Below are 22525 nucleotides of genomic sequence, written 5' to 3'. Positions count from 1 at the left end.
TCATTTTGTTTGTTTTTGAGACCTCCTTTATCATATGAACAAATATTGTGAAAAATATTGAGCTCAAAATTGACCTCTGACCCTTATTTGTCAGTTCCTTTACTCTGCTTTTGTATCATGAGACAAAAATAAGGAATCATGCAAAGGCAAAAGGCAGTAACTGTGTATGTTTTGTTAGTGATTTAGTTAAAAAAATATATTTTATTTTAAAATCCAACCTCTCACCTCTTTCTTGTTGTTGCAGTCTTTGCACAGGGTCTTAACACATTAAATAAATATATCTTTGTATTCAATTATACTTAAATTATCTTATATATGTGAAAGTATTTTGTGTATTTATTCATACTGTACACACTATTGTTCTCTCTTTTACCTCTACCAGGACATTTCTAAACAAATTTTGTACTGAATCGCAAATATATTAGTTTACAATCTGATGCACAGTGTTGACATAAAGTACATCATGCAAATAGTTTAAATAAAAAAAAAATATGAAGGATTAGACCAACAAAAGTGAGAGCGCTGTATCTGATATATACATTATTTTTCACTAAACTACTGTATTTTCACATAAACATACCTCAATGACAAACATATGAATAACAAAAATAGTACGAGTAAAGTAGACAAGAAGCCAAATGTTTTTTTCCACGTATTCAAAGACAAAAACCAAGCCTCTATTTGCATTTGGATCACAACATTCGCCAGCATGTACGAAAAACCAAGAACCAAGATCGTGAGGAAGGGTTTTTTGAGCTCCATAAAACAGTGATTCGTTTCCAGCCAGCTGCTTTGGGCTGACACACTCAAGCTGCTTCCCATATACAATAGAGAATAGTGACATCTGTTGGCTGTCTTCAGGAACTGCACGTGTTTGGAATACATAAGGAGCAGTGCTTTTATCATCACTGTGGAATGTTCAGCAGTATGGCATGAAATTTTTATATCTAAAACTACCACTCAAGTAAAAGTAAGAGTCAGGACGTAACATCTGATTTATAATTTGAAGTTAATGTAATTTGAAGGACAAAAATGTGGTGTTTTCAAAGGACAGACACAAAAATGAGAAAGTAAATCATATCTGGTGCAAGAAACACAAAATTATTTAATATTGTCAACTCAAATAAAATATGGCTCAATTGGAAGCTAAAGTATGCTGTTAGAAAAGTACAATTTGTTTAAAAAGTTGCTCTGAGTACATCAGTGAAGTAACTGAATATCACCTCTGTATGTGAAGGTACAGAAGCCCTGAGAGGCAAGAGAGAGAGAGAAAAAAAAAAGAGGCAGGTCATTTGGGCTCAATTTTTTATTTTCTAAAAAAAAAAAAAAAAAAATTCTAAAGAAACTGTAAATTTTTTTTTTTTTTTTTTGAGTTGGTAAAAAAAAAAAAAAAAAAAAAAAAAAAAAAAAAAAAAAAAAAACGCTTAGAAAATAGAGCCCAAATGACCTGCCTGTTTTTTTCCCCCTCTTGCCTCTAAGGCAGGGGTGTCAAACTCATTTTGGTCCGGGGGCCGTATCCAACCGACTTTGATCCCAAAGGGGCTGGATCAGAAAACTCATGTCATATAAACCCCAAAAATAACAATAAATCTATTACAAAAATCTTTTTTAATAGATGAACTCTTTCTTTTACAAAATATTATATTATTATGAACAACCTGAAACTTTAAGAAAAATACTATTTCAGCACAATGTTTTAACATGAACTTGTTTAACATTAACTTGTATAAACAGGAATAAGTAAATTTTTCTTGGAAAATTCTGCACTCGGCTCCACTTTTCTCATTTTGGACATTTTTCTGATGAGGGTGTCACGGTCAACAGTCAAAACGATCGTCCTTTAAGAGCGTTTGGAAAGAGACAAGTCTTCATTTGTGCTGCTCTGGTGGGAGGGGCCACGTACAGATGCTGGAGACGCTGCTGTGATAAACTTCGCAGAAAATTAACAATATTTTAATAAAAAATATAATTAAAATATTTTAGTAGAAAATCAGTCGAGGGCCAGATTAAAGGTCTTGGAGGGCCGGATCTGGCCCCCGGGCCACATGTTTGACACCTGTGCTCTAAGGGCTTCCGTATAAAGGCAATAAACCTAATAATAGTAATAATCGTAGACTAGGAAAGGCAAAGGTCAGTTATTAATCCCACTGTACTTTAGACATGCTATAGTAGATTTATATGGCTTTGTGCCCGTCATTGCTGAAAACATCTATTTGGTTTGTTTGGAGGATTTGCGGACAAGACTCAAACTAAAAGTGTGTGGAATTGAGAAAATTGTCACTTTTACTATGGCAAACCTGTCAGTCGTGGTCATGGATTTGCAGGGGAATGACAGTCTAAATGGGACTCTTGACTTCACTGCGTACGGAGGGCTGAGCCAAGTAGGAAAATTCTTTATGGTTTGTGCCATATCCATTGCCATGGTTTGTCTGGGATGTGCCATGGAGGTCGCCAAGATCAAGGTAAATCCTGTGAAATACGAATATGTTACATAAAAAATATATAGCCAGTGTGTTCTGTTCACACTTAACTTGGCATTTGGGTCTCTCACATAACATAAAACCACACAGAGTAACCTGGAAACCACTGGCAATTTAGAGAAATACACTTCTGGCTTTGTTCACACATGATCCAGTTCTGGCAAAATGCAAGTAAATTCCAGGCTGCATGTGTAAATGGTACTTACTCATTTCCTGAATTCATGCCATTTTCCTGTTGTTTTCCAGGCTCACATTAAAAATCCAAAAGGAGTGGGAATTGCACTTGTGGCTCTGTACGGGGTCATGCCTCTGACGGCCTTCTCTCTGGCTAAGGTGGGCTTGGATTAAAATTGCACAATATGAAAAACATGCAATATTCAATAATCATGTTTAGTAATTTGCTGTTTTGCGATGCAACAATAAAGTGATATTACTGCGATGATTAAACATACTTTTGAGCGTTGTGACAATACTAACATTTCAAACTCAAATTTTGAGGAACAGAAATATACCAAGACCAGATAAGGAAACTCATGAATAAAAATTGTCCATTTTACTTTCAAAAAACAATAATCTTCTACAAGATGCAGAACATTGATGCAATATGTTTATTTTTTCTGTGATATCCATTATTGTGTCAGTCAGTATTGAAACTGTGATGTTTTTGTGATATATTGGCGTCCCTCACGTGGATAAATGATTATTATTAAACTGTAACTGCATGTGCTGATAGTGTTGAACAGTGTTGTGTTCATTTTTCAGTGAACTTTGAACTGAACGCAACACATTTATAAATCAAGAACTTGAACATGAATTTGTTCAGATCATGTGGGGTGAACGACGTACGTCACTGTTGTGGTTCAATTAAACACCGGAATTTGTTTTCACCTGTTGAGTCGAGTGACAAGATCTGCTCACACTTTTCAAACTGCATGTTGTGCTGTCACTGACCGCCCACGGGCTCCTCCTGCACAGCCTCACCAGAGAGCGCTTGTGTGTGCAATGCATTTTGGGTAATGTAGTGTGAAGCAGGGATGGGCATGATTAGTCGACTAATCGATTGTTAACAAGTTCATCGAACGCGTTCATTTTTAATCGACACACTGAATGTAGGCTGCTGTGTGTAGCGTAAGGAGATGAAGCTGCGTCTGACAGCACAAACACTGGTGTTGTGGCCTCACAGTCCCACGTTTCAGCTCTGGCTCCTCCTTGGAGACACTGTACCACTCACATGCACATCAGTGTCCCGGGTATGATCGGGTTTTTTGAGTATCCCGGTTTCGTCATGGTGCATGTAAACGCAGTATCCTGGTTACTGCAATATAAAGTTCAGTGCTCATGTGTCCAAAAGACAAACACTTTTCAGTCTTTTCATCACAACAGCAGCCAAAATAAATAAAGTTACCAACATAAATAAAGTGAGTGAAATAAAGAGCTAAACCTGCATGTGTATGAGCTCTGAAAACATGAACTATCTCCAGTGTGATATATGCGCAGTTTAGTCAGAGGTCAGTTTGAAAAATAAGTTCAGCCTTTCATTTACATCTCTCACCTAAAAATAAAATGAACTGAACTTTGAACTAGTTCAAAATTAAAATTGTGAACTATGAAGTGAACAGTTCACTTTGAAAATGTGTGAACTGAACTTTGAACTAGTTCATGAAAAGTGTGAACTTGCACAACACTGGTGTTAAAGTGATTTTACCAGTGTTGTTTGGTTTGTTTGCAGGCGTTCCAGTTATCAGAGATGGCTGCTGTGGTGGTGTTGATCTGCAGTTGTTGTCCTGGAGGTCTTCTGTCCAACATCCTGAGCCTGGCCTTCAGTGGAGACATGAACCTCAGGTAAGAGGTCACCATTAGTCCCGCAAGATTAATCATAACTGAACAAAAATAGATATTTGAATGAACACAATTAGCAAATCGCAGAGGCTGCAGTTTTAAATGCCATAGTTTCTCATAGTCTTGTGTAAAAGCCTGTAGTTTAGATCTGTACAAACTTCTGGATGTGTTTAAAATCTGAACTTTGAACTGAATCTTATTATTAAACATATTAGCAAGTCTAATGTTAGCTTCAACAAAGCATGAAGACTTTATTCATAATGAACAATCACCTCTCCACAGACCACTGATGTTGTCAATCTGCTTATCCTATGAAACTTCCTAAGGCAAGTCAAAATCTCCATGGACAGAAGCAGATATTTATATTTATGCCTACATTTAAGACATTGTGATAACAATAATGAACAATGCTCTGAAAAAGGCTTTGGGTGTGTTGAAAGGCGATATATAAAAGGTGTGAGATCTGTGAATCCCTAGTATTTAGTATTAAACTAAATATCAAATTACTCCCATCAGCATTACTCAAACATGCATGAACAAAATACAACTGTGAGTGAGATCATGATGACACCATAATAACACGGAGAAATTTGCATAATATGACCTCTTAAAAGATCATCTTTGGTGGTCTACAAAAACCTGAAATCTGGAATATTAGGTGATAAACAGGGAGGATCTGTCCAATCAGGTCATGGAAGTATAATAAGATCTGACAGATGAATCCAAGATAGTGTTGTTCTGTTTTTAAATGACCTGAGCTCATTGGTGCAAAATCCCAGAACGTTTTTTTCTTTTGCATTACATCCTGATTTTTTTTTCTGTCAAGGTAAGAAATAAACTGAGGTGAGAAAGACAGTGCCTCAGAATAACAGATATAACAATACAACCATAAAGTTCAAGAACAAGGTAATGATTAAGGATGATTAAGGAACTGTTTAATAAATGACCTTCCTTGATCGATTTAGTGCATGTTGTTTTATCTGATGCTTATTATTTACTAAATATCACCATCTAGTGGTCACTTTAATTTACTCTTTCTTAGTAACAATAGAAGAACGCAAGACAGAAAGTGGTTGTTGACACTTCACCAAAACATGATTTATTTATTTTTATTATTATTTATTTATTCTTTGTTTTGTAATTTATTCATTTAGTTTGCAAAATCTGTTTATTATGATTATTATGATTATTATTTTATTTTATTGACCTTTATCTAACCAGGATAGTCCGGCTGAGATTAAGAATCTCTTTTTCAGGGAAGCCATGGCCCGACACTATTGTACATGTTTTTAGTGGTATGGGAAACCGGAGCACCTGGCAGACACAGAGAGAACATGCAAACACATCACGCTAGAATCAAATGTACATGTTCACGTGCTGCTACTTTTCAACTCTACCACTCATGCTGAATATATTAACGATAGATGTCTCCACCCACACGTACACTTCCTGTGCCGCCAAACGGTTCACGCCTCGTTTTGTGTGAAAACAGAAGCAACACACACAGAAATGAATGAGGGTGCGAGTGAGCATCACCTTCAAATTAATGTCCAAAAACTACATTTAGTGATTTCTCTGGTAAATTCCAGGATATTTCAGGATGGATTTGGTAAATAAGGCTCACAAGAAGAATAGTAGTAGAGAATACTGGATATAACAATATGATCATAGTGAAAGTGATGATTAAAGCAGACCTTTTATGCAAAATCAACTTTTAAGAGTTTTAACCACGTTATAGTAGTTTACCCTTCTCATTTACTCTCTCAGAGTTGTATTTGTAGTGATTTGTGATTTCATTTTGCCAATCAACTCCGGTGCATGCTCACTATTCTGTTCTTACTCTATAGTTTCTTCGTTCTCGTATTTAATTTTCTCAATGGGTGATACACATAGAATTCGGCTAAACTGCGCAATCATTTTGGTACAAATTTAAAAAGTCCGCTGCTTGCTAGTGTGATGTGCACTTATCCATCAGAGGTGCCAACAGCTCCTCAACTCTTTGGTGTGATGACATTTACAGTGACATGAGCTTCCATTGAGCATCTCAGTTTTCTAATGCTGAAGTCAGTGAACATGTCAGACATTGTTGATAATTAATTGGAAAGTGCAATAGTAGTGATTTCTCTCTCTCTTCTCAGTATCGTGATGACCACCTGCTCCACCCTCCTCGCCTTGGGGATGATGCCTCTGCTCTTGCTCGTGTACTGCCAGAGTTTTGAGGGTCTCCAGGAGGCCGTCCCCTACAGAGATATAGTTTTATCCCTGTTGACCATCCTGACCCCATGTGGAATTGGAATACTCCTCAACCACTACAGACCACAGTACTCCCGCAACATCCGCAAGGTCAGAGAGTCTTTACACTAGTGTTTACCAAACCTTAAAGGTAGTGTCTGTAAGATTTGTGTTCACACATATACTCCATATATTAAGAATGACTTCAGGCAACCCACGTTTAGTTGAGATTGTAGTTCAATTTTTATTCCAGAGCACATGCCTTACATTTAAAGGTATACTATGTAACTTTTCTGATGGAGGCCATACATTACACTACAGACAAAGATCTCCATGGAAACTTAAACACAAACACCACCACCACCACCACAGAAAAGTTCATTAGTTCAAAGTTCATTAGTGTGTAATGTGATTAAAATTACTTTTATAATTCATTGTTGTTAACTTTAGCTCACTTGTTAACTTGGAAATGATCATCTTTCCCCAAGGCAGGTCTGATCCTGTCTAACACGTGTTTCCTGGTGGTGGTTGTGCTCTCCGTCCTGGAGAATGGAGAACAGACCTTGTCCGTCCTGGCTCCGCCCATGTTGGCCATCGCTCTCCTGATGCCAATGATCGGATACACCTTCGGATACCTCCTCTCCTTCCACTACAGACTCACAGAGTCGTAAGACATTTGAGATAATCTTGGCTTGAACTAAATGATTGTTTTTAAATGACTGTCTAGAATCCTACAGTTTAAAATGAAGCTGGAGGACAGGTCAGAATTCTGTGGTGGAATTTTCTGATTAACGGTGATTGCAGATTTGTTGACCTGGTTTACTGTTAATATCTCTGTAATTATTGGGCCTATTCACATGAGACTTGCACAAAGTAGAAAAAGACTGAGAAGATAAAATACAGGAAAGTTGTGTGTTCTAAAGTAGAATACTTCTACCTCTGTCATCAATACAGAAAATTTGTTCCCAACAGATGTTTCCAACAGATCCTCATGATTTACTTGGGTCTGCCAAGTCTTTCCTGCTTCTTCCTTCGCCAGTGGACCCAACTCACCATCTGGTGATGATCGGTTGACATCTCGGCCCCTTTCTTCACCCCAGTGTCCAAGGCACACAGTCAAATGTCAGATGACGATCATCGACCTCCAGCTCAGGGTGTCCTGGTGGCGCGTGTACTGATGGACACCCTTGTGCTTGAACATGTTGTCTGTTATGGATAAACTGTGGCAAGTACAGAAGTCCAATAACAAAACACCATTGGGGTTCATATCAGGGAGGCAGTTCTTCCCGATCACCCCTGTTTAGGTGTCACTGTCGTTACCCAAGTGGGTGTTGAAGTCCCCCATAGAACATGGAAAGTTCCCAGTTGATGCACTGTCCAGTAATCCCAGTCCCAGGGACACCAAGAAGTCCAGGTACTGCACTGCTGGTCAGCCTGTAGGCTGACACCACAGTGAAAGACTTGTCCCCGACCCAAAGGTGCAGGAACGCGTTCCTCTCGTTCACCGGGGTGAACTCCAAAGTGGCTCAGATGTGGGACAATGAGCAGCCCACATCAGCCTGCCACTGCTTCCCACAGACAACGTCAGAGAAGTGGAGAGTCCAGCCCCTCTCAAAGAGTTGGGTTCCAGAGCCCAGGCTGTGTTGAAGTAAGGCCAACTAGATCTAATCAGAAATACTCAACCTCCTGCACAAGCTCAGGCTCCTTCCTCCCCAGCTTCCCAGATCTCTTTGCACTGGCCCATTACTGTCCAGCTGGGCCCCGTGGGGGAAAGCCCAGGCACCAGACACTTGAGCATCCACACCAGGCCTGGCTCCAGGGTGGGGCCCGGTAACGCCAATCCGGGAGACGTAACTGGCCTTGTTTTTAAACTCATCATAAACGGCCTCTGATTCATTCCTACAATGTTAACTGTGTTTTAGTGAAATGAGCACAGTCTGTCCTGTCACTGTGCACTTTAATATACTTGTGGAACTATTCTCTAACATATAATGATAAGGTTCATCAGTTGTGGATCATAACTTTGGATATTTGCAAATCAGTGAATTCATTCAAAATTTTATATTTGTTTTAAATTATTAATTGCTATGACAGGGATCCTAATTGTACATCATTCAAGTAATATAAATCTAAATTTAGATCTATGTTCATACCTCAGGCAGTGCCGGACAGTAGCGATGGAGGCCGGCTGTCGGAATGGGCAGTTGTGTATGGTCCTGGTAAAAAATGCCTTTCCTCGAGAAGCAGTGGGCCCTCTGTTCCTCTTCCCTGTGGTCTACATGCTCAGTCAGCTCAGTGAGGCTCTGGTCCTGGTGCTGCTGTTCAGGACTCACCGCTGCTGGCAACAACGGAACAACAAAAAAGGTGAGCAGACTTCTAATAGACTTCTCATACTACTTCTAAAACTGTTATTTCCTAATGGCCTTCATCAGTGGTATTTGTGCAATGTTGGTGTGAAACTGTTATGAGTTCATTTACAGCTTTTAGTTGTTAAGGTCAACATGTAAATTACTACCATAGATATAGAAGAACAGAATGGCATTCAGCTTTAAAGCTTTGCATTTTGAATGAATTACCCCAAAACTATTGAAAAACATCGACTGTGAACAGGGTCTCCCCCCATAAACCTGTAATATGGCTTTGTGGTATCATCTATTTTATTACTAATTTCATGCTGCACTATGAAACATTCTGGGTATAATAACATCTCCATGGAGACAAGCAGGTGACCGACCCTCCACCAGAGAAGTTACATGGTAAATCTTTAAATAGTATCACCGTCTCCCAAGTTAGTTGCTGTTATTTTGGGGGCACTGGGCCAAAAACGTATGGGTGCTGGATTGCTGATTTATGGATTACTGACATCACGCTGGGGGTGTTCTACATATATGTGTGTGGCCCAATGTTCATCAGTTCCCACGGTGACACGCCACACACAGCTTGTGACGGTAATTTTATGTGTGAGGGACTTGTTTCACAGTAAAAATCAGATCACCTGTTGCAGTTCCAACTAAACCAAGCTCTTTCTGGTCAGATTGTGTTGAAATAAAAATCAGATTAACGATTTACAAAGCCTCAGACAGAGCATGCCTACAGTTAGCATCACACCTCCAGGGCATGTTGTTGATATTAGCTGCAAAGTATCACTCGAAAAGATGTATTAAAGTCAAAGATATTCATTTTGTCTTCTGATGTACTTTAACTTCTTAGGTTCTTTTTAAAGTTAGTACAGAAAAGTGTTTTTACCTTGTTGAAATGTTTCGGCTGCATCTTCAGAACTGTCCTCGGTGTTGGTGGTGACGTGTCGTATATCAGCTGTTGTTACTTCCTGTAGGCGTGGTCGGCCTGATGGACCTGGCAGGTTCCTCAGACTGACCACGCCTCCCGTCGCCCGGTGTTCTCTGGAGGAGGGTGTCCCAAGTGTGTGAAAGGAGGAACGCTCCATCATCATGGTTTCACATCCGACAAAAGGAACGTGAAAAGGAAACATCAGGGAGAATCACCAGAACACAAAAAAGAGAAAGCAGAACAGGAAAACTTAAAATCCGCCATATCAGACTAGCCAGGATGACGCCACCTAGTGCCTCTGCTCAGTTTCATTTCTCTCCAGCGACTAGGTCAGGAATCAGAATACACTAGACGGTTTGCAAAAATCCCGGAAGAGTGAGTTCAGGCACCAACCAGTCAGCGAAGAGCCTTATATTCTGTGTTGTCAACGATTCCCGAGATCGAGGATTTAAAGCCGGAATATAGAGAATGTTTGGTGAATTTTATCAAGGGGAAAGACGTTATTGCCCTTCTTCCTATGGGATTTGGCACATTACATACGTCATGACCAAATAGCAGCGATTGGTTAAATAAAAAAAAAGTACCCACCTATTGTCAAGCGAACGAATCCTAACACTGCAAGGTCAGACGGTTTCTACAAAGTGAAACCGGCTGATGAATCAGGCTAATATCAGAGCACCGTAAAAGAAATAACCACATTCTGGATTGGGACCGGGGCTCGCATCATTGGATCGGAAAACAGCAAGTTCAAACGCTGGATCAGGGAGGACAGTGAAATCAGGAAACGCGGCACGGACAGCATTAACCGTGATGATGGAGCGTTCCTCCTTTCACACACTTGGGACACCCTCCTCCAGAGACACCGGGGCGACGGGAGGCGTGGTCAGTCTGAGAGACCTGCCAGGTCCATCAGGCCGACCACGCCTACAGGAAGTAACAACAGCTGATATACGACACGTCACCACCAACACCGAGGACAGTTCTGAAGATGCAGCCGCAGCCGAAACATGTCAACAAGGTAAATACACTTTACTGTACTGAGTTTAAGATGCATATTGCCAATTCACATGAAAACTTCTTGCTCTACAGGGACGTACCAGGTGGCTGATCCAGAAATACGTCAAGTTGGAGATCAGGAAAGAGCTGTTAAATGAAACACTATTTTGAATATTGCTGATTTACAACGTGGCAGCTTTTAAAGAGGGAGTATGTGACTTCTATGAGATATTAACCACTAACACTTAACTTAATTTAGATCACCATGTTACCTTTTATTGTTTTGAAAATGCTATATTCGCCGAAAACTACGTATTTACATGTTTCACTTGTATTTTTGTTGCTCAGACCACTGCCTCTGTGTGTTAAGTCACTCCCCCTTCAGAGCGCTATCACAACACAATCAGTTTGCATCCTGCTAATGAAACTACTGCATCATGTTGTTGTGTACAGTTTTGTATCATGTTTTTGTATATTTATGTAGAGTTGTCGTGACAGAATTGGACAGAATCTAACAAATAGAGCCCAGGAGAGATCGCTAAATTACTCAAACATGCATGGCTGAGATCTAAAACATCCTCAGGCATGTTTTTTTTTAATAGAATAGAAAGCTGACATTTTTATTTGTATAATTATCGCTGTCACCATACAAATGTTTATGTTTTTTGCACTGAAAATAAAATCACTGTTCATAAAAATGTGTCTTTGATTAAATGAGATAAATGCCGAGAAGACTGTTCACATTAAAACATCTGCAACAGAATATCAGTGAGCAAAAAATTAAGATAAAAACTGCTAATTTATATACAAAAAATGACAGTTCTGCAGAGAAAGTTGGTCTTTTATCAATGGGAGATTAATACTGCAAATTGAATGCTGGGTTTTGAAGCTACACTAACTTTCAGATATTGAAATTTGGATAAAAAAGTGGATGAAATGAAAACCATTTTAAACATGATACCAAATCTTCCACCTGAATGTTAAAAAGAGCATCTAGAAATGGAGACTTTTATACAAAGTTCAACATTTCGACAAAAGTGTTCCTAAACCTAACTCTACTATCCCTACCCTCGCCTTAACTGTGACCCTAACCCATAGATTGTATAAATAAATGAACATACGTGAGAGCTGATGCGTTGAGCCTCGTCATTTTGGTCTTAAACGTTCGTATAAACCCCCTCTACATGATCCTGGTGTTTTTTGTTGCTATTTTTTTCATTCATAATATACAGCTTCCCCTGTAAGCTCTAGCATCGCGAGTGTAGAAGTATAAAGTAACAGTCCAAGAAATTACTCAAGTAAGAGAAAAAAAAACACAATATTTTTATCCCTACTTGTGTAATATTTTGATTGAAGTAACACTTGAGTTGTGGTTAAAAGTTGTGGTTGCTCAACTTTTACTCAAGTAAGTGACAAAAGCTTTATGACAAAACAATTTGAACATGTGTGTTTCTTGCACTGCTCCTTCAGATATCGTTTAGTTTTTCTATCCTTTGTGCATTATTTAATTTCATGCTTTGTCCTTCAAATTACATTCATGTAAAATCACATAAACATCAGATGTTATGTCCCAACACTTACTCTTAAAGTTACTCTTACAGTGGTACTTTTTTTACACTTACTTGAATAATTTCTTGGACTACTACTGTACCTCTACAATATTGAAGTAACATTACTCTTACTTGAGTAAAATGTTTGGCAACTCAACCACTTCTGGACATAACATCTAATTTATTATTTGAAGGACAAAAAAACTGAATAATGCACAAAATTTGGTCATTTATAGATGCACAAAAATCTGAAAAACTGAATCATATCAGCAAATAGCCGATGAGGTGTAAAATTTCAAATGTCCAAATTATTTCATATTGTCAACATAACTCTTAAACTTAAATTTAGATAAACTTTATTGATCCACATGGGAAATTATTTGGACACAGTAGCTGACACATCACATCACAATATAATATAATAACAACAAGTAAAAAATATAAATGAATAGATTATAAATAAGTAGAAAAAAGCTTGAAGACTGTAAAAGAGTAACCACTTGTAAATTTGTAAAAGAGTAACCAAAACTTTTACTCAAATCAGAGGAGACTAGGAGGGGAAACATTAGCTATTGTGGCCAGTGTACTTCAGTCGTGCTATAGATTTATTTGACTTTGTGCCTCTCAACAATGTCCCCACTCATGTGTTTTGTTTAAAGGACTTGCAGACAGGACTTAAACGAAGAGTGTGTAAACTTGAATGTACTTTAATTCAAATATTTGTCACTTTTACTATGGCAAACCTGTCTGAGGTGGATTTGTTGAGAAATGACAGCCTCAACGGGACGCTGGACTTCACTGCAGCCAGTGAGATGAACCAAATAGGAAATTTTATTGTCATCTGTGCCATTTTTATTACCATGGTTTCACTGGGATGCACCATGGAGCCCACCAAGATCAAGGTAAATCCTGTGAAATTTGAGTAGATTACTGAAATATATAAAATACTTATACTTATAATAATATGCTACAAATCAAAAAAAAGGTATGGACTATGTAAACAGCAATGAAATGTCAATAAGAATACTGGGAACAATACTGAATATCCATTTTTATAAGTATTTTCTAATATATTCTGTGTATTCTATGGTACAATCAGAAGTGTTCTCGTAATAGTTAAAATACTTTCACTTTGAGATGCATTATATTGTAGTGTAAAAAATGTGACACAGGATTAAAACTGTTTTATGTTTATGTTTTACACTGTTAGTTCAGTTCATTAACTTACTTTTTATATTACTTTTACTGTGCAGTGGCACTGTGATCAAATATCAAAATGTATTCCTTTGATTTTAGGAAAATAACTGTATTCTGAACCACCAAATAAACCAGTAACTGCACCGAAATATATTCGCTCAAAATGAGTGTTCTGAGCTTGTTTTCCTGGTTATGCTATGTGGTCGATCTCATAAAATCTTTAAGTCATAGTATGTAACTATTTAGCCAAGAAATAGACTAAAACCTGCTTGTTTCCACTTATCTGTCTCCATGGAGAGTCAAATAACAGGTTAAGAGTGAACAGACCAAACCTGACAATGTTCTGGGACTGAGTTCATGTGTGAATGAGGGTCATTGCAGCCAAAACCACACGCTCTGACAAAACTTTACAAAGACGAGTGGGTCGGTCATGCTCTGTGGTCTGATTCCACATCCTTCTGGATTCAGTCAGAATGTAGAAGGATTTGGACGGTCAGGGAAGCAAATCTCTGGGAACTTTGTGTGAACAGGGGTTTTGTACACTGGCTTTTCTAATATATACTAAAGTAAAAGTAAAAGTAACAGGATGACAGAGGCAGGATGAACACTGAAATGTACTTAATCCAGTTTCCCTGTTGTCCTCACAGGCTCATATTGTCAAACCCAAAGGAGTGGGGATCGCGCTTGTGGCTCAGTACGGGATCATGCCTCTGACGGCTTTCATTCTGGCTAAGGTGGGATTTGATATTATTGATACTTTGCAGCTGATGTTGTCAATGTTTGTTGCTGACTGTAAACACTGCTCTATCTGAGGATTGTCAGACTTTAGACTAATCTTTACACAATCTGACCAGAAAGAGCTGCTTTAGTTGGAACTACAAGAGGTTAGCCAATTTGTGCTCTTAAACAAATGTCTCATACATAAAATTTACAGTCACAATTTACAGTCAAACATTTTTTTGTTACTCCCTCTCACCTTTTTTGTTGAAAATCAAACACCTGAACAAGACCATGAACGCTCGTATTGATCACAGGCTCTTGAAAATGTATCGTTTAAGTCTGTTTTGTATTCTTTCTTGAGTTTTCTTGAGTCTTTGCTAATGTGTGCATTGTGTCACCATGGTAACTTCTGAACATTTCACCATTCAGATACATGTAGAAAACCCCAATGTGCAAAGTATCAACTGCAAGCTGTGTCAATACTACTGTACTGTAACTGAATATTGTGATAAAGTGATTTTACCAGTGTTCTTTGGTTTGTTTACAGGTGTTCCAGTTATCAGAGATGGCCGCTGTGGTGGTGCTGATCTGCGGCTGTTGTCCTGGAGGTCTTCTGTCCAACATGGCGAGTCTGGCCCTCAAAGGAGACATGAACCTCAGGTAAGAGATGAAACATACTCACCAACTTCAGTCAACAGACCTCCAAACCACATTAAACATGGGATGGGCATGATTAGTCGATTAATCGAGAATTGAACATTAAGAATTTCATCAATTACATTCATTTTAATCGACAAACTGAATGTGGGTTGCTGTGCGTAGTGTGACCAAATGGGGGTCTGTACATGTGTCTCTCTGCACTCAGAAGGAGCGAGACACAAACAGTTGGTCAGTCTGCAACGTATTGAAGCACAAATGCGTCTTTAACGATGATTTGTACAAGAAATTCCACGCTTTCCGTTCCGGTCGGGACAAGTGTGAGGCCACGTGTACAAAGCAACACATATGCAGTGTTGGGGAGTAACAGATTACATGTACCGGAGTTATGTAATCAGAGTACAAATTATGAGTAACTGTATTCAGTTACAGTTACTGTTTCAGTGAGTGGTAATTGGATTACAGTTACTTTGTTAAAATAAATGGATTACACGTATTTTCCTTTTTTCCCATTATTTTTATTTTTATTTACTTTTTTTTTTTTTTTTTTTCGATAATTCCACTCATTGCTGGAAATTAAACCAGGACTAAACCAGGTCTAAACTAGATCTAAACCAGGACAAAAAAACAGGTTTAAACCAGGTCTAAACCAGGACTAAAACCAGGTCTAAACTAGATCTAAACTAGATCTAAACCAGGACAATACCAGGACTAAAACTAGGACTAAACTAGATCTAAACCAGGCCTAAAACAGGATTTAACAGGACTAAACCAGGTCTAAACTAGATCTAAACTAGATCTAAACCAGGACTAAAACAGGATTTAACAGGACTAAACCATGCTGCGTGGACATGTCTCCTCCTCTTCTATCAATAATATTTTTAATACGGTTAAGTATCCTCGTCTTTGCTTCTCTACAACAAATCAAGTAATCCAAAGTATTCAGATTACGTTACTCACTTTAAGTAATTTAATGGATTACATTACAATCTACATTTTGGGGTATGTAATCTGTAATCTGTAGGGGATTACATTTTAAAAGTATCCTTCCCAACACTGCACATATGTTTCGGTGTCCAGTGGGAAAAAGTTTTACCAGGTGAGAGTCGTTGTCGATGACGAGTCCCAACCTCCCTCCCCCCGTACGGTGTCCTGGTTTTGACAAACGCAAATATGGTCACACTAACCTGTATTCACCTGAGTCATTTCGCATCAGCCACAAGAGCTGTTTTTTTTCTTCGCTTAATTTATGCAAATTAGCCATGAGGTTTTAAGTTTCGTTTCTGTGAGAGTTGAACAAAACTGAATTAAACACATTATAATGTCAAACGGGCTGATGTGGCTCTAGAGTCGTTACGGTTTATATGTCGTAAAGTTGAATTTATTTATGCAGATTAGTAGTGCAGATATTAATAATAATGATGATACATTTTTATATAAAAAACATTAATGATTAATCGATAATCAATCAATAATTCTCCCGACGATCAATTAAGAAAATTTAATCGAATGCCCATCCCTAATTATAATCTTATGTTGCACTTTACTATATAATGGTAATATTAAAAACACATTTAGTTCAGTATTCTGTAACTAAATACATTTTCAGAGGATTTTTCCCATCACTTCATACACATTCCAAGTTATAATTATCAACATCCAACTGTTTACGTTGAATGGCCTCCACGTAGATCAGGACATCACCACCATTTTCCTTTGAGTCTATCTCGTCTGCACACTGTGTAACCCGGGATTTTACACTATAGATAGAGGAGACGAGTGAGTTTCTGAAAGGCAGATGTAATCGAGATTTTGAATTGAGAATAAATGTTCAACCTGCTCAGTCTTTTATACTAGTGGATGTTTCCAAAAATGCCCTTCGGCTTAGTTTTCGGGTTCCACAGACACCTTTGTGGTTCAGTTTGAAACAGTGTCATTTGTTGCTGTTTGAGTGAAGCGGTCGTGGTGGCTTCTGACTTAACATGAAGGACACCTGTTAATGTTTTCCCATGAGCTGTGTGTTTTGGAGCAGAGCTTGTCCTCGCATTACCTCGTAGTCCTAAGCCGGATGCATTAGTGTAGATGGCCAGTATTTCCGCTTGTCTGACTGCGACGTGTCCACATGAGATTGATGATCCACAGAACAGAGGTTAAGATAATTGTCCTCACACAACAGGTCAAGCCCTCGACAGGTGCTGACTAAGTGAACGTTTAAACTACCAAAATAACATTGTTGAAACATTGATATTCTGTGTTTTCTAATGGGTTTTAGTATTAAACATGTAAGCCAGCGATTCTTTTGAAATGTATTTATTTTTTTTCAGGCTTCAGGGGTGGGTTCAAATACTTATTCAAAAAAACTTCAAATGTGCAGGATGTTTAAAGTTATCCTTCCTCTTACACCTGCCCAGCACTGCTTCTTTGGCTTTGGGCATAACTCTTAACTTAGATCATGGTCATTTTGAGAATCTAAGATTTTAGTGACCATCTCAACTTTAGCCACCTTTTTAGATGGCGTCTTTGGAGGCTTTTGCTTTATCTTTTTAACTTTTGTCTGTTTTGAATTGTCCTCATTTATTTTGGGTGGAAGTGGTGTACCACCTTCAGCATTAAAGATGAGAATTTCTGGTTCCTCTTTTGAGTCTGGAGGTTGCTCCATATCCTGGTTTTGAGTATTGCTTAACTCTTCTGGATTCAGAGGAGATAAAGGAGGCTCTACTAATTCAGCCAATTTCTGTTCAGTCTCATCTCGGCCTCATCTGTCATAATGTTGTTATGGAGATTATTTTGGGCAGGTGTGACGCAGTTGGAATCATCTGGAACATCATCTGAGGACTCTGCTGATTGATGTTCCTCCTTGACTGCAACTGTAGGCTCACACTATTCTTTTAACTCACCTAAAACACCTCGGCCTCTCCGGTGCTGTTCACATTCTACCTCACAGACAGAACATTTATGGTGAGTGTAGAAACATGCTCCTCCAAGGTTCTTAAAATCACATGTGGTGTGCCCCAGGGCTCCATTTTAGGCCCTGTGCTTTTTAACTTGTACATGCTCCCACTTGGTGGTGTCACCAGGAAACATGGGAGCAACTTCCACAGCTACGCAGATGATACGCAGCTTTACATCTCCATGTCTCCTGATGACACCAGACCAATGGATGCTCTTTTTAACTGCATTCTAGATATCAAATCCTGGATGGCACGAAAACTTTCTCTCACCCAGAGAGAGAAACTTTTGCCCAAACTACAAGCACAGTCTTTCAACCCTTCTCCTCAAGTGAAAAACCTGGGCGTCATTTTTGACTCTGAGCTGACATTTATCCCATACATTAAGAACATCACAAAAATAGTTTCTATCACCTAAAAAACATAACCAGAGTCTGACCCATTCTCCCTCGGACCAACACAGAGAGGCTGATGCTTTTATCACCAGTCGTATAGACTACTGTAATGCCCTGCTCTCTGGTCTTCCCAAAAAGAGTATTTCAGGTTTGCAATTATTACACAATTCAGCAGTGCGTGGCCTGACGAGGACCAGAGGGCGGGACCACATTTCACTGGTTTTAAAATCACTGCATTGGCTCCTGTGAGTTTCAGGATCAATTTTAAAGTTCTTTTACTGGTTTTTAAATATCTTAATGGTCTCGAGCCTTCTTATCTTTGAGAACTGCTTTTACCCTACAAACCCTCGCGGACCCTGCGCTCCTCCGACAGCAGGCTCCTGGTCATTCCCAAAGTCAGGACACACACTCACGGAGAGGCGTCTTTCCAGCACTGCGGCCCCCGTCTATGGAACTGCAGCCGGAGGAGCTCAGGGCTGCAGAGAACGTTCATGTTTTTAAGAGCAGGCTCAAGAACCTCCTTTTTAGCTTAGCTTTTGATTGAAATCTTATATTTTTACTTGTTTCTATTGTACACATTTTATTATATTTATTTATTTATTTATTTTAGGCATATTTTTAGGATTTCCAGTGTTTCCTCTGTAGGAGCCTCTGCATCAGGAGCAGAGGTCGGCTGTGGCTGCTGGGGTCTGTCCTGTGGGCTCCTGGTGGAGGGTTGGTGCTTGGGCTTCATCTCTCCCCTGGACCCTGTGGTGGTTCCTGGTGGAGGTGGACGTCTCTCTGCTCCTGGTGTAGACGGCTCCTCTGATGGTGCTTTTCTCAACTGGTTCACCTGTATTCAGCCTCACATTTTACTACAGGTAGACAGGGTTGGTGGGTGGGTGGTGGAATGAAATGTGGGATTGTTTTTAATCACTGTGAAGCACTTTGTGTTACATTCTTGTATGAAAAGCGCTTTATAAATAAAGTTTGATTGATTGATTGATTGATAGGCTCCTCAGACTTTTGAATATGTGAGCAATCATTCAAATCTCCATGGTCATTTGGCAGAACTGCAATATTTGTGACCATCTCAACTTCAGCTGCTTTACTGGTGTCTTCTGCAGAAGGTTTTACATCCTCACTGAGTTTAGTTCCCACAGGTGAAGAGAGAGATTCTTGTAACACCTTCATGTCATGAACCTGGAGATCATCTTCACTCTGGTTTCAGAAGAGCTGAAGGAAGTTTTGCCAATTCAGGACATTTCTGTTCATTCATCTCTGCACACTATTTTACAGGTCTTCTTTTTCTTCAAGTTTTTCTCAGGTTTGTGGGCCGGTTTCAAACATTTGTCCATAAAATCATCCATATCACACACCATAAAATGTTTAATATCCCAGTACCATTTCACCGCATCATAACAAATACTATGAATGACTATAATAATTAGCTGAATAGTGGAATTATTGCTAGTAAAAGTAGCAGTCGTACTGACTCAGTAGTAGCAGTATTGGTAGTGATTTCTCTCTCTCTTCTCAGTATCGTGATGACCACCTGCTCCACCCTCGTCGCCTTGGGGATGATGCCTCTGCTCTTGCTCGTGTACTGCCGGGGCTTTGAGGGTCTCCAGGAGGCCGTCCCCTACAGAGATATAGCCTTATCCCTGTTGACCATCCTGATCCCATGTGGAATTGGAATACTCCTCAACCACTACAGACCACAGTACTCCAACTTCATCACCAAGGTCAGAGAGGCTCAAGTCTTTACACTAGTGTTTACCCAACTTTAAAGAAAAAGTTAATTAGTGCACCTTTAATTGTGTAGAAACAAGTGTGATTAAAATGACTTTCATAATTTTTTGTTGTTTAGCTTAGATGTTAACTTGTAAACAATACAATTCTAAAGCATGTTTCTGTGAGTAATGAAACAAGTGTACGATCTTTCCCGAAGGCAGGTCTGATCGTGTCTACCATCTTTTTCATGGCGATGATTGTGCTGACCTTTCTGGAGCATGGAGACCAGACCTTGGCCGTTGTGGCTCCGTCCATGGTGGCCATCGCTTTCCTGATGCCAATGATCGGATACACCCTGGGATACCTCCTTTCCCTCCTCTTCAGACTCACACAACCGTAAGATATTTGAGATGACAGCTTTCTTGAATTAAAAGCTTGTGTCATGTGACCATCTAGAATCTCTACAGTTTAAAATTGAACTGAAGGACAGGGCAGAATTCTTGTGTTCCACGTCACCACAGGCAGATGCTGTGTGTGTGCACTGGACGGTCGACACACTCGTCTTCAGTTGATGCCCAGTCCTATTTGCACTCGATCCCTATGAACCCCTCTGCAGGTGGTGAGCCCACAGCAGGGTGGACCCATGTTGTCTGTTCAGACTGAGGCTGGGGCCCCCTGGGCTAAGGCACAACCGCCAGGTGCCCAACCCCAGGCTCGGCTCCGGGGGGGGGGGGTGTTATTTATTTCATATTTCATATGGAAATAGAAATTATGACATCATCAAAGTCTAATTTTGTGTGTACACAAAAGGGACTAAAAGGTTTGTTTTTACCTTTACAAGTTTAACAGGAGGACTGGTCAGGTAGAGTCAGAAGATCTGTAGTTTGAGGAAGAACCAAAAGTGTCCCTCCTTTGTGTCCTGCACCATCACAGCAGTGTCCAGGGGAACCAGATGACCACAACAGGAAAGGCCTTGTTCTTACTCTCTGTTGTCTCAGTTGGTGATGAAATGGTTCATTCCCTCAAAGTATTTCCTCTGGAAGGTCTTCGGCCACATTTGCTGTCACATATGGTGTAAAATATATGGTGTAGCTGTATCTCCAGTGTCCACACCTTTCTCCTTAGCATCCTTGTTTTAAGAAGATTTTGAGGAATTTTTCTACATTCAAAATATATGTTTTAAAATGTTAATCACTATGGCAGCTGTCCTAATTTTTCATCATTGGTGAAGTAATATAAATCTAAAGCCATGTTTGTTCATGCCTCAGGGAGTGCCGGACAGTGTCGATGGAGACCGGCTGCCAGAATGGGGGTTTGTCTATAGCCCTGATTAAAGTGGCGTTTCCTCCACAAGCGGTGGGCCCTCTGGTCCTCTTCCCGGTGACCTACATGTTGACTCAGTTAAGTGAGGCTCTTCTCTTGGTGCTGATGTTCAGGGCTCGTCTGTGCTGGCAACAATGGAAGAACAAAAAGGGTGAGTAAACTTCTAACATTACTTCTACTACACTCCCTTTAATGATATTCACCAATGATATTGTTCAGTTTAGTTTCCAGTTCTAAATGACAGCTTTCTACACTTGTAATTAGTTTGTATTTAAGCTATGCCATTTTTCTTGTGGAAGGTTTTCTGCCAGAGAGAGGTTATTGCTTTGTTCAACAGGATTGCATTCAACTTTTTAAAATATATTTTATTGCCCCAAGATTATTGAAAAACATTGACCGAGCAGGGTCACCTCTCCATAGACCTGCAATATGAATTTATGGCATCACCAAGTCCACTTCACGGATAATCATTATTATCCTATACTATGGAGAAAAAAGTTACAGAATGAGTCTTTAACTATGAGCGTCTCCCAAATTCTTTCTATTTTGGCAGAAACATATAGGTACTGGATTAATGACAATCAATGTATTTTAGTCTAGGCAGTCTCCAAACTATTTTTTGATATTGCCATTTCACTTTATTTTCACTTTTTTTGCTCTACAGGAGTGTACCAAGCTGCCAGTCCACAGATGCAGGAAGTCGGGATATCAGAGAAGAGCTGTTAGATGAAAGTGTTTAGAATACAGCTGATTGTGGTGGCTTTTTAGACGAGAGACTGCAGGTCTCATGTAAAAAAAATAAAAAATTAAAAAAATCTTAAATTTAGATATATACATTTGAAAATTCTTCTGTAATTTACTCACATAAAGGTAAGAAAATACATTTATTACAAGTTTTTCATTATGTATTGTTGTTGTTATTGTTGTTCATATTAAAAGTAGGTATTTTATTTTTTTAAATGAAACAAAAATAGATATAGACACATTTATGCATTTATTGCTTAATTTTGTTGTCATATTAGATATTAAAAAATGTACAGAGGAGATTTTGGATCTTAGGGCACCGCTTTCACACCGTTAGTTTGATTATTTGGTCTGCATCAGGCAATACAATTATCACTATGTAGTATATAGACTTCAGAGTGGTCCGCTTTCACACATGCAAACAAACCAAATCTGCACTTGGG

The 22525-nt window shown here is 39.2% G+C and overlaps 2 protein-coding genes across 2 annotated transcripts; both read left to right on the top strand.

The window, feature by feature from the left end:
• The first annotated feature begins 2312 nt into the window (after window positions 1-2312).
• On the top strand, window positions 2313-10993 carry LOC110160338 (hepatic sodium/bile acid cotransporter-like). Its single transcript, XM_055149770.1, has 7 exons — window positions 2313-2462; window positions 2727-2813; window positions 4210-4322; window positions 6458-6662; window positions 7040-7218; window positions 8710-8915; window positions 10929-10993. Exons 1-7 carry the CDS (start codon window positions 2313-2315, stop codon window positions 10991-10993), a joined length of 1005 nt encoding a protein of 334 aa, XP_055005745.1.
• Window positions 10994-13096: 2103 nt separating this feature from the next.
• Window positions 13097-22064, top strand: LOC110161328 (hepatic sodium/bile acid cotransporter-like). Its single transcript, XM_020926437.2, has 7 exons — window positions 13097-13287; window positions 14230-14316; window positions 14850-14962; window positions 19822-20026; window positions 20233-20411; window positions 21284-21489; window positions 22003-22064. The coding sequence occupies exons 1-7, from the start codon at window positions 13120-13122 to the stop codon at window positions 22062-22064; spliced, it is 1020 nt and encodes a 339-aa protein (XP_020782096.2). The 5' UTR covers window positions 13097-13119.
• Window positions 22065-22525: the final 461 nt, after the last annotated feature.

Source organism: Boleophthalmus pectinirostris, unplaced genomic scaffold (assembly GCF_026225935.1).
Source record: "Boleophthalmus pectinirostris isolate CB_2022bp ecotype Guang Dong unplaced genomic scaffold, ASM2622593v1 HiC_scaffold_13, whole genome shotgun sequence".
Classification (NCBI taxonomy): domain Eukaryota; kingdom Metazoa; phylum Chordata; class Actinopteri; order Gobiiformes; family Gobiidae; genus Boleophthalmus; species Boleophthalmus pectinirostris.
This window is presented reverse-complemented; position numbering and strand designations above follow the sequence as displayed.

What these genes read in the sequence shown, in the direction of transcription:
- LOC110161328 (XM_020926437.2), top strand. Translation starts at nt 13,120, where the DNA reads ATGGCAAACCTGTCTGAGGTGGATTTGTTGAGAAATGACAGCCTCAAC. An exon ending in TGGAGCCCACCAAGATCAAG is followed by an intron (nt 13,288 to 14,229) that starts GTAAATCCTGTG and finishes TTGTCCTCACAG; the next exon opens with GCTCATATTGTCAAACCCAA. An exon ending in ACAATGGAAGAACAAAAAGG is followed by an intron (nt 21,490 to 22,002) that starts GTGAGTAAACTT and finishes TTTGCTCTACAG; the next exon opens with GAGTGTACCAAGCTGCCAGT.
- LOC110160338 (XM_055149770.1), top strand. Translation starts at nt 2,313, where the DNA reads ATGGATTTGCAGGGGAATGACAGTCTAAATGGGACTCTTGACTTCACT. An exon ending in CGGCCTTCTCTCTGGCTAAG is followed by an intron (nt 2,814 to 4,209) that starts GTGGGCTTGGAT and finishes GTTTGTTTGCAG; the next exon opens with GCGTTCCAGTTATCAGAGAT. An exon ending in ACTCCCGCAACATCCGCAAG is followed by an intron (nt 6,663 to 7,039) that starts GTCAGAGAGTCT and finishes TCTTTCCCCAAG; the next exon opens with GCAGGTCTGATCCTGTCTAA.